The sequence below is a fragment of the Tympanuchus pallidicinctus genome, unplaced genomic scaffold (assembly GCF_026119805.1).
Source record: "Tympanuchus pallidicinctus isolate F22 unplaced genomic scaffold, pur_lepc_1.0 scaffold6, whole genome shotgun sequence".
NCBI lineage: Eukaryota > Metazoa > Chordata > Aves > Galliformes > Phasianidae > Tympanuchus > Tympanuchus pallidicinctus.
Window position 1 is genome coordinate 24,233,586 of NW_026294780.1, and position 12,280 is coordinate 24,245,865.

At 37.3% G+C, this 12,280-nt stretch overlaps 1 protein-coding gene across 1 annotated transcript in view; it reads right to left on the reverse strand.

Annotated features, from left to right (window-relative positions):
• The window catches only part of GPC5 (glypican 5), a gene marked incomplete at its 5' end in the record, with an annotated part of 599,166 nt that overhangs the window by 578,710 nt on the left and 8,176 nt on the right, over positions 1-12,280 (reverse strand). Inside the window, 1 exon segment of the mRNA XM_052664786.1 lies at positions 11,805-11,943. Coding sequence (XP_052520746.1) covers positions 11,805-11,943 — 139 coding nt within the window.

The following is a 12,280-nucleotide window of genomic DNA, read 5'->3' on the forward strand; positions in this document are numbered from 1 at the left end:
TAACTGGAAATCAGTTTTGCAAAAAAGGCCCTGGGGGTCCTATTGGACCAGCCTCCTGGACTGTATTAGGAGGCATGTTGCCAACAGGTTGTGAGAGGTGAACCAGCCCTTTTATTCACCTTTGGTGAGGCCACACCTGGAGTACTGTGTCCAGTTGTGGGCTCCCCAGTACAAAAAAGATGCTGTACTAGCAGATTCAATGCAATGACTATGGAGAGAGAAGTATGAAGATAACAAAGTGACAGAAGCATCACTAATACAATGAAAGGCAAAGAGAGCTGGGACTGTTTAACTTAGACTTAATTCCTTGGAAACAACAACAGATACAGAGAGCACAATAACTCTATTTGATCAGAGCAAAGTCTCAGCTACAAAGTACCATTTTTCAAAATAGTCACCATCATTCACTATATATTTTCAACAGGAGCCTGCATACTGTGCTTGTAAAAATCTCACCAGCAGAAGTGACCCATGGTCACTGTTGCCACCACTAAAATGCACTGCCCACTGCTCATATCCACTGGTTGGTCCCCATCAAAGGTCAGCAAGTGTCAGTGAACGTCAATGGGAGCCATCTTATTTTGCATGGAGAAATACAGAGACACACCCTCTACTGCCACCTGCCACTAAGCAACAACATATAATGGCATATTAGTGGGAAGGTTCAATCTGTACTACCATACCACCAACATCTGCCTCTGACATTGTGGGCCAACATAAAATATGAGACATTATCTTCAAGGCAGTCCTCAAAATAGCACTATCATTTGGAGAGTGGAAGAGCAACTTCGTGGATACTCTGTGACAACCAGCTAATTAATTAGACGCACTGAAATGTTAATACAGTCTTTAAATTTTCCCTTCCCTTTTGTTATTTATTCATTTTAGGTTGTAAACTCTTCAATGACTTTTCTCTTCTATGACTTTTCTTTTTCCTTCATCCTAATTCTCTAATTCTATACTTCCCCCATTATTTCCCTGAGGCTTGGCTTTTATAATTATTTCAATCTCGTTTGTTACTTTTGTTATTTCATTTTTATTAATCCATTCCCTGATTGATTGCTTTGATGAGTACACTTACATAAGTTCATGCTTGGACGTTTTTTTTAAAGGTCTGATTTAATTGGCATGGATATATGAATACATTTAATTATTTAAGTGACTTGTATAAGTAATCTTGATTGTTTTCATGAGAGGAACTGAGTTTTAAAAAGAGATGCAAAAAGCTTCAGACTAAGTGCACCTTCCCAAATCTGTTTGACAGTATGTTCCTGTTCCAGTTGCATTAGGTACCATAGCAACTGCAGAGAAAGAAGTGGGATATCAAGGAACTATCTCAGCAAGAGAAGTAAACATGTAGTTGGAAGTACAAATCTGTGCTGTTGTTTTTTTTTTCCCCCTGCTACCTTGTCTGTTCTGTACCCAGTTCAAGAAGTGTGATGTTTATGATGAGCAGCAGTCTGAAATACTTTTTTGTTTGTTTCCTTCTTCCCACCCCAGGCTCTAGTGACTGCACTGGTGACCTTGTGAAAGACCTTAATATTACTGAGTCCTTTTTTAATAAATATACTCTACATATGGCATATGTGAGTAATAACTGTACATTGTTAATGTAGGTGTAGGGAGCCACTGGAGGCCATGGAGCTACCTAACTCCGCTTAAAATAGACATAACTGATCTTGTCAGTTTTGGTTGTTACAAGAAGAAATGTCCCTAGCTCACAGAAAGATAACAGATGTGGGCATCTGCAGTCTGAAAGAATGAACTTGAAACTTTCATCAAAAACAGTGTTGTTTGCCATTCTCTAGATTATGCAGGACACCCTTCACAAACTGGCAGGTATGACAGAAGGCAGACAGGATCAGCACCTCTGAAGATGTAGGTTTGAAGGATGGACAGGACAGCCTGCTTCTAAAAATACATAAGATAGGTGTCTATCACACAACAGAATTAAGTCCAGAATCCTGTCCTAGTGAGTTGCTGCTAACATCTTTGCCTCTTGGAAAGCTGCACTGCATTGCATCATTAACATGTAACTCTTTTGTTACAGCTACCATCCCTCATTTCTTATGGCCTCTTCTAACTTCACCCTATTTCTATTTGCTCATACTTTCAGCAAATCAGTAACAGAATCAAGAAGTTCAAGTTACCACCCATTGAATGATTGCCTCCAAGTCTGATTCAAAAGTAAATGAAAGTTTATTTGATAAAGCCAAGAAAATAAGTGAGAAGAAATGTATTCTTTTTTTCTTAGACCACAGGAGTCATTAATCTATTTCACAGTAAGGACTAAGCATGGTGACTGTAGCAAGGGCTATATTTAAACCTTAAATTATAATAAATAACCAAGAAAACATCATCTTTAAAAGAAAACAGCAGGTTCGTGATCACCAGTGTAAAAGAAAGAATTAAGCTGGCTTTAATGCACCATTAAGTATAAAATGGAAATATTAAATGAAAAACTAAATCCTTCCCAAGGGGAGTTATTCCTACAAAAGTTCCTCAGATATTAGCTTTTACCTATTAACAGAGTAAAGGAAAAGTCCTTGAATAAAAGAAATTACAAATCTTAATCCTCTACTTTAATGGAAACTCTTAAATTAGGTAGCTATTTCAGGTTATTTTTACAATAACAAGTCATGAAGAATCAAGTCCCTCATGGGACTGACCAAAATTGAATTTGCAGCTTTCTCTACAATGCTGACAACCATAATAAAATCAGAATCAGGAGGGTAACAGCTTCAGTACAACAGCTACACACCAAAAAAAGCAAATTAAAATGTAAATAGGTGTGAATAAAATAAATGTAAATAGATATGAATAAATATGACTGAACTAGGCCTTATTTTGCTTACAGCATATTTGCTTGCTGCTTTTAAATAACATACAAGTAGTTACAAAATTTGAATTCACACTGATGATAATCAGAATCATAGAATCACCAAGGCTGGAAAAGACCTACAAGATCATCCAGTCCAACCATCACCAATAGTTCTCACTAAACCAAGTCCCTCAGCACCACATCCAAATGTTCCTTGAACACCTCCAGGGTCAGCGACTCCACCACCTCTCTGGGCAGCCCATTCCAGTACCTGACCACTCTTTCAGAGAAGCAGTATTTTCTAACGTCCAGTCTGAGACATTTTACAGAGTCATCAGACATTTTACATTACCAGCACTTTGCTTAAAATAACATGAGGGTAAAACTGTATCAGGTAAAAGCAAGAAAGTTAGATTATAAAAGTATGTTAGGAACACCATGCAAAACCATGCTAAATCTTAAAATTTCCAGTCCCCTTCTGTACATCTACAAAACTTGCAAATTTTAACAATTATTCCAGTCTTCAAATCACAAAGACTAAATATCTTATATGCACAAGGTAAAGAACAAGCAATACTTATGTTTAGTTATTTTTAGATACCTAGCAATAATTGAATGCATTTATATGTGTATGCTGCATTTTACATCAGTGTGAAACAAAGATATGGTATACTCTGAAATAAAAACAAAAAAAAAATCCACCATATTACTCATTTGAAATTTTCCTCAACCACCTATTTACCATGATCCTGCAGAATATGTACGTTTAATATGCAAAGTTTATCTCGTCCAAGCCAAGTAGGCAGACCACAGCTATCTCAGTGGTGGTAGTGGAGGAGAACAACAATATGAAATTTACAGTGCATCTCTCCTCTCCTTGTGAGAATGTAGTGAGCTCCCATTTAGCATGTTCTTCATGCTAAATTAAACTATTTTCAAAATACTCCTGTCAAAACATGATCTGTGGAAAAGAGCAACAACAAAATTGATGAGATCTAGACTACTGCAAGTATAGCCAGTCCAGAATTTCATACTTGCCTTGAGAAACACTTGTTCTACAGAGATTCAGGCCTGGTAGAGGAAACTTTGCTACTGTAGCCTATATTTATAGATAATATTAGCATTTAAAAACACCCAATGGAGTAGCAACTTGCATTGTTTCTTTGTTGCAGGTGAGTACCCTAACCACTGAAACACGGACTTAATTTTATCACCTTGCCTAGCAGTTCTGCAGAAAAGAACTTCGCAAGAAGTCAACTGCATCCTGGACGTCAATAAAGGGACAGAGGACAGTAAGGTGAGGGAAGGGACTATCCCCTCTATTCTGCCCTTATGAGGTCCCACCTGAAGTACTGTGTGCAAGTCTGAGGCCCTCAGCTCAAGAAAGATGTGTAACCATTGGAGCAGGTCCAGAGAGGGCCACAAGGATGATCAGAAGGCTGGAGCACCTCTCATATAAAGAAAGAATGAGGGTGCTGGGCTTACTTAGCTTGAGAAGTGAAGGCTGCAGGGAGATCTCATTGTGCTCTTTATAGGTAGCTCATAAACAGGAGGGAGACTATGTGCATGGTAAGATAGTGACTGGAACTAAACAATCCAAGCCATTTGATGGCTCTAGGACTCTTCCGTCATGATGAACACTAAGTAATCACACAGAACACTTCTGCTGCAGGAGTCTTAGACTTACACAATGCAAAATAAGAAGTAACCCAGAAAACATTCTACTCAGAAATCTGCTCTATTTTTAGACTTATTAAAAAGAAATCTAACACAAATAGCTACTATACATGCACTAGACTGCTATGCAGCTAACTACATTAAACATCCAGCATTCTGTATTGGGATCTGCTGCTCCTATGTTTTTAAACGAGTTCACTCAAAAGAGTGAATATAAAATATTCTCCTTTGGAACCCCAAATTCAACATACCTCCAACACAGCACTCCTCTAGTCCACACAGATCTAAGTTCAAGCCTTTAATGCAAGCTGATATTTGTAGATTTCTTAAAAATTGGCATGTATCAATATTCTTTCAAGGCTCAAAGTACAATTACCCAAGCCTGCTGCTGAACTGTTTAACTTCAGTAAAGGCTTGTTTCATTACCACTGTTAAAATCAGTACACCAAATACTTTATTCCAAAAGATGGGCATATATTTCTGATTCACTCCAGGAGGAAAAAAAAAAAAATGAGAGAGAGGGGGAGAAGAAAAAGAAGAAAAAAATGCAGACATTTCATAAAGAGCAAAGAAGTGAGCAGCTGATTTCACCTTCCACTTAGTTGTACATTTCTACCACCCAAAGTAAGGAAAGTAGCTCACCCTGAGCAGAGTGTCAACTTTCATTCAATTCAGGTTAAAAGCAATCATCTCTCTGAGTAGCTGATACGCTGGAAACTTACATGTTAGCTTACTACTCAGCAACCTGCTTGTGCTCCCAGAACTTAATCACACCCTTGAGCTACATTAGTCCCAGTTGCTCTGAGGCTTCAAAGCATAGGGGAGCTCACAGGGTGGTTACTTTGTTGTGTATAATATGCACATCAGGGTACAGTTTCAGAAACCTCACTGTAGGTATCTAAATATTCAAAATCTAACAGTATCCAAGCTTTCACTACAGCCAAGGGTTACACAGGACCCAGTTCCACTGCTGTGCCATAGGTTTCTAGAGACAGTCAATATGTCATAAGTTATTTAGCACTAACTTTGGATTTGTTTCTCTACAGGGACAAAATTCTCTTCCCAGTTTCCTAGTTTTCTGTTCTAGAGCTATTTTGCAGATTTTGTGGGTTAACGTTCTTTCCATTATTCACCAACCTTTTTAAGTACAGATTTAGACATATGAGGGCTGCCCTAAAAGTAATGCCTCATATTTTATTATGTTGGTCCACAATGTCAGAGGCAGATAGATGGCGCCATGGCAGTAGAGGTCAAACCTTCCAATATTCTGTTATATGTTGTTGCCATGTGACAGATGGCAGCAGAGGAGCAGTCAGACAGAATGGTGTCTGACAAGGAAGGGCATAGGAAGTAAAGGTATGTCACTGAATTCCTCCAAGCAGAAGCAGTGGCCCTCACTGACATTCACTGACTCTTGCTCAATCTTTGTGGAGACCAATCAGTTGATGAGAGCACAGTGAAGTGTTGGGTGGCGCATTTTAGCAGTAGTTAAAGCAGATCACTTCCGCTAGTGCAGATTTTTACAAGCACAGCATGCAGACTCTTGTTCATTGTTGCTGAAAACGTATTGTGAATGACGATGACTACCTTGAAAAACGGTGTTTTGTAGCTGAGAATTTGCTCTATCAAATAGTGTTATTGTGCTCTCTCTATCTGTTGTTGTTTTCAAGGAAATAAAAAGGAGGCATTACTTTCAGAGCAACGGACATATGCAGAGAATAAGTAAATACTTGATACTAGATATTCTAGTACTTACTTGATTAATTCAAATTTGATAAAGCTCTGCCCTCCCTCATTACATTCTTCCGATTTGAAAAGAATGCTTTCTATTTAAAAGCATCCCTTAGAATGCAATTATATTTACTTGATTTACATATTAAAAACATCTTATTTCAAAAATTCCACATAAAGCTGCATTGTTTTAGTGTATACTTGCTGACAAATATAATTATTTTTACCTCTCACAAAGCTTTTGAGGATGTGGTATAAAATTTTATTTCTCCCTAAGTAATAAGCCACATTTGCTGAGGTGCAATTTGAAAGGAAAATATGTGTAAAAATAAGACTGTCTATATTGTAAATACTACAAAATTTCTTAAGTTTCCTGCATGGAGCATGAACTTCCCAGTAGCAAAATTGCTATTTTTCATATTCATACTTCACGTTTTTCACATATACTGCATGCCAGTGTACAGATACCTACTTTATTCTACCAATTTCTCACCTACATTTTTGAAAGAATAGCACAGTTCTTCCCTAGGTTTCTCGTTTAAAAGGAATGTGGATTGTCCTCTTTTTTTAAAAAAAAAAAATTACATTTAGATTTCAGAGTATACCTCAGCTCTTTTTTTTCAATGGGGCCATTTCTTTCTTCAAATCAATAATCCAAAACTGAGCAGTTTTCCAGCTCAAGGTTTATTAGCACAAATCTTACCTGCAGTCTTTCTGTTTAAGAATCCTAAGAATATAGTTATAAGATTTAAACAACAGCTAATTTGTCAGCTTTTCATCCATTGTTACTCCAAGAACTTTTCCTATTAAAAAATATCCATAGAAAGTTATCCCTAACCCTGATACTTCTTCCACTGATTCTTCCCAATTAAATGTAGAACCAGTATTTGCTCCTACAGAACACCAGGTTTTCCACTTGCAAATCCTGAAAATCTAAAAGGCTACAGAAAATGCTGTCTTTGAAACAACACTAAACACTTGTTCTAAACTACCAACTTTATACTGCTATGCTCTCTTGGAGTTTAGTCTTTTTCTTAAACTCCTATATTTTATCAGCAAATCATCTTCACAAAATTTTCAGAACAGGCAGGAAGCAGGCATCCACAGTTCTGTGAAAATGCAAGCTTTTATAGCCCTGGCTCCAAAGGAAATGCTTTAAATTTGTAATTCACAGTTTTTTTCTCATGTATAAGCGCTACTAAATGTATAAAAATTCTAGATTAGCATATGCCTATGCTGATCACTTTGTTACACAGACATAAACCAAAATAGTAGTTGTCTGGGTACTAACAAAAATATGATTTTGACAAAATCTTAGTATTCACCCAGTATTTGAGTTAGAAATTTCAGGTGACTTCCACAATGACAGGACCGCATAACTTCTAGCACACCTAAATCAGTTTAATTGTAATGCAGGTATTACCATAATTCAGAAAAACAATTAAGTGACTGTAAGTGAGCACAGCCTGAGACAAGATTCCACAAGTGCACACTAAGCAAGTATAATTTAAGAACATATTGAGGTGGTAAAAACTTATTACAGAAACAAAATAAATCCTTTTGTTTATAAACCTCAGAAATGCCCATAGCAAAGAACATGTGTACACAAATAAGCATCCAAAAGATAAGAATGAGTCACAATAGAAGTAAATTCCTCTAGAACGATAAAAGACTTGTTTTCAATACGTAAATAAAACTAAGGATTAACATTGAAATTTTAAGTATTAATCTAAATCTCCAGATTTCTGCACTTAAAATAGCCCTACAGTGCTGAGTTTTATGTGTGTACAGAAATACTGGGTCCAATTTTAAGCTGCATTAGCACACTCCTTGTCCTGATTTTGTATCATAAAGGAATCAAAATAGCATCTTAAGAGATGATTTCTGAAGTTATCAAGATTTCTGTAACAGCTTTGTTCCCCAGATCAAACAGTGGGTATTATATTTGTTCCCTTTATTAACATTCCCACCTCCTTTTCCTTGAAAATTCACTGCAGTGTGGTGAAGTTCCCACTGACTGGAAAAGGGGAAATATAACTTCAATTTTTTAAAAAGAAGAAAAAAAAAGTCCTGAGGAACTAGAGGCCACACAGTCTCACCTCCGTGCCTGGAAAGATTACGCAGAAGATCAACCTGGAAACTGTGCTAATTCACTTTAAAAACAGAGCTGGCTGGTGACAGCCAACGTGGCTTCAATAAGTCAAATCATGTCTGACAAACTTGGTGGCCTACTACGTTGAGGTTACAAGGTTGGTAAATAAAGAACTACAACTGATGACATCTACAAGGACTTGTACAAAGCCTTCCAGTACATAAAAGACGGTCTACAGGAAAGATGGCGAAGGACATCTTAGAATTGTTGCGATAGAACATGGAGCAACGGTTTTAAATTAAGAGAGAATTAGATTAGATATCAGGAAAAATAATCTTTACTCAAAGAAAAGGGTGGTGAGGCACTTGGCACAAGGTGACCAGAGAAGCTGTGGATGCCCCAACCCTGGAGGCATTCAAGGCCAGGTTGGCTGGGATCTTAAGCAGCCTGATCTATTGGTTAACCATGACAGAGAGTTGGAACTAGATGACCATTAAGGCCTCCTCCAACCCAAATCATTCTATGATTCTAAGATTCTTTTCCTCACCCCATAAGGTAACACCACCATGGACATGGGTTAAGTCTACAGGGCAAGAGAACAGTATACAAAACTGCAAACTGGAGACATTTTTTGAGACCCTCATCTGTCAATACAAAAGCCAAGTGAACAATGGATTTCGGTCTGTCCACTTTCTTTTAATATGATCAGTTTCATTTAACTTCACTGTACTTGAGTCTTAGCTTATTTATATCACACTTAAAATACGAAAGATTACAGAGCTAAGAAAGAGAAAACTGTTGGAACTTCAAAACAGCTCTCTGAATTGCAAATTACCTACAGCACAATGTATCATTTGAAACCTCAAGTGAGATACAGCAGTTCTGGCTGAAAGAGTTTTCTGATCTTCAAATCATTCTTCAGAAAACTTTGCAAATGGAAAGCAATTGAATCAGTGCCAGAGCAGATTTAGTTTTACAAGAATCCTTAGAGTTGGAAGGGACATTTAAAGGTCATCTAGTCTAACCCCCCTGCAATAAACAGGGACATCACAACTAGATCAGATTGCTCAGTCCCCTCCAGCCTGACTTTGAATGTCTCCAGGAACGAGGCATCTAACACTTCCCTGAGCAATTTATTCCAGAGCCTCACCACCATCACTGTAAAAGACTTTTTCCTTATAAATATATACCTCAATCTACCCTCTTTAAGCTTGAAGTGATTCCTTCTTGTGCTATCACCACAAATCCTGCTAAAGTGTCTGTCTCCTTCTTTCCTCTAGCTCCCCTTTAAATACTGAAAAGCCACTACCAGGTCTCCCCCAGTGCATTTTCTTCTCCATGCTGAACAGCCCCAGCTCTCCCAGCCTCGACCAAGGTGCAAGACCTCGTACTTGTATTTGTTGAACCTCACATATTTCTCCTAGGCCCACTCCTCAAGCCTGTCTAGGTCCTTCTTGATGGCATCCTGTCCCTCTGGTGTGTCAACTGCACCCCACAGCTTCGTATTATCAGCAAAACTTGCTGAGGGTGCACTCAACCGCACTGTCAATGTCATTGACAAAGATACTAAAGCGTATCGGCCCCAGCACTGACTCCCAGGGGAATCCACTCATCACTGGTCTCCATCCAGATATGGAGCCGTTGACCACCACTTTCTGGACGCAATCCTGCAGCCAGTTCTTCATCCACTGAACAGTTCACCCATCAAATCCATAATTGGATGAACAAATATTCCATTATTTCTTATGGCTTAACATATTACCAGAGAAAGCAGCTCAGAAGATTTCAACCAATTTTTTAGTTCATATAATTTACTTTAACTACTGGTTGCAACTTTATCATATTTAAATGCAGCAAATCCACTTTGACTTCAAACAATCTCTGTCTATTCACTTAACTATGATTACGGTTAAAGTTGACTCTGAATTTGTTATGTAGTAAAAATATTAAAGGAAAAAAAAGAAAAAAAACAACAACAAAAACAAACATAAAACTGCATTAGGGCAGCATGATTCAATATGCTCCAGAGATTACATCACAAATGCAGTAGAGTTTTCCCCTGTAGTAGTAATTGTCATCATTGCATAGTGATTACCTTTTTTGTACACAAGGGTACTTGCTAAGTCCACTATTTTGGTGAAAGGCTGCCACATTCATAAGCAATCCAAGGACAGCTTGAGTTCCAGCAACAAATACTACTCGTGTGTTTCAACAAAAGGTGAAATAAGGTAATCCTTGGGAAGTTCTCAAACTCTACTGTGAACATAAATAATTACTGATTCCTTGGGAAGATGAAAAAAAAATCACTAATTCTTTCTTAGTTCCTTTCTATACTGTCAAATGGTATTACTAGGAAAGTTAAAGAGTGCACACATTCCTTGTTAGCCTCTAAATGAGTGATTACGGTTCAATAATACACTAATACACTAATAATATGATAATCAATGGATTATCATTTCTGATTTTTCTTCTCCTAAGGTTGGAGGAAAGAAGAGAGTATTAAAAATACACAGTAGAGAGTACAGCCCTCACTTAAGGCAAGTACAGTTGGTTCCTCAGTTCTACAAAGTCTGCAGCCCTTCAATCCAATACAACATATCTTTGTGCAAAAAAAAGGCTAAAATACAGAAGTCAGGAGGAAGAATGAAGACAGAAAACAGAAAGTTAAAGCTTTTTTTGTACATTTTACCAGTGATGCCCATGACACCCATGGACAGCTGTATTGAGCAGACTAATACAATACTAATACAATAGTAGCAATGCTTCCAGAAGAGAGAGAGCAACTCATCTTTAGCAATACAGCAATAATTAAACTTCAAAAAGTGAAGGCCTTTGGATTCAGAGTTATGGTCATGAAATGGCTATTAAAGCTAAGTCCATCTGCTAATGCATTTCAGCTGTTGCTGGAAAGACAAGTTCCTAAACTTGTGCAAAATTAACATATTACCCTGTTCATCCAATTGGCCCTAAGTACACTAATAGAAAAATGACAATACTGTAGGATTTTGTCCTCAATGTGTGAACTCTATATCCCTTTCCATCAAAGGAAATAAAACCATACACTGCCACTGTTTCTCACATCTTCCCAACTCCTGACCAATTTCTGTATTAACTTTCAAATTCAGAGAAAATTGAGTGGTGTGTAGGGAAATCACTTAAACACAATTCCACCAACAGCCCAGACAATTACTAATTTGACAGATAGGTTCCCATCATGCATTGGACCAACTAAGGTTCAACTCCCACTTTTTTATTATTATTTTTATCAACTCAGAGTTTTTTTAGAAATTCAAAAACTCAAAAGCCTACACAACTTGAACAAAATTTGATCCCAGAAGTGTATCTCAAGAACAAAACTCCACATATTTCCATTAGAACTAAAAATTAACAGGTAAATTACACAACTAAACCAAACAAAAATGAAAATGAAGAAGTTTGGAAACAAGCAGCAGAAAGCCTTACCCTGAAAAGCTGCTGCATTACGATATTAAAAATTTTAACGTAGCACTAGATGTTTGAAGTACTTGCTGTATAGCGTGCTTTGCTGCAGTCTGATATCTTTCCTCCATCTTTTTGGTACAGCATGTTGGATTTTTAGAAGTACAAACCTGGAGATCAACACCTAGAGAAAGGTGATTACTATGAAATAGAAGTTCACAATACACAGAGAAAATAGATTTTTTTTTTTTTTTTTAAACATCACTATACACATTTAAAAGACATGCCTAGAATTTTAAAGACATTTAGCGTTAAACAAATTTAGATGGCAGTAGTAACTAACATTCTGTGTGAAGAGTACCCTTATTACAGTTAATTAGTCATATTTAGTCATATAACAGCATTACTTTGATGCCGTAATCTTATTCCAGCTGTGAAGATTGCTAACAAGTGTTGGTAAAGTACAAAGAATATGCAATGTACATCACTTGGAATACTGACTTGCTAGCTTATATGATCCA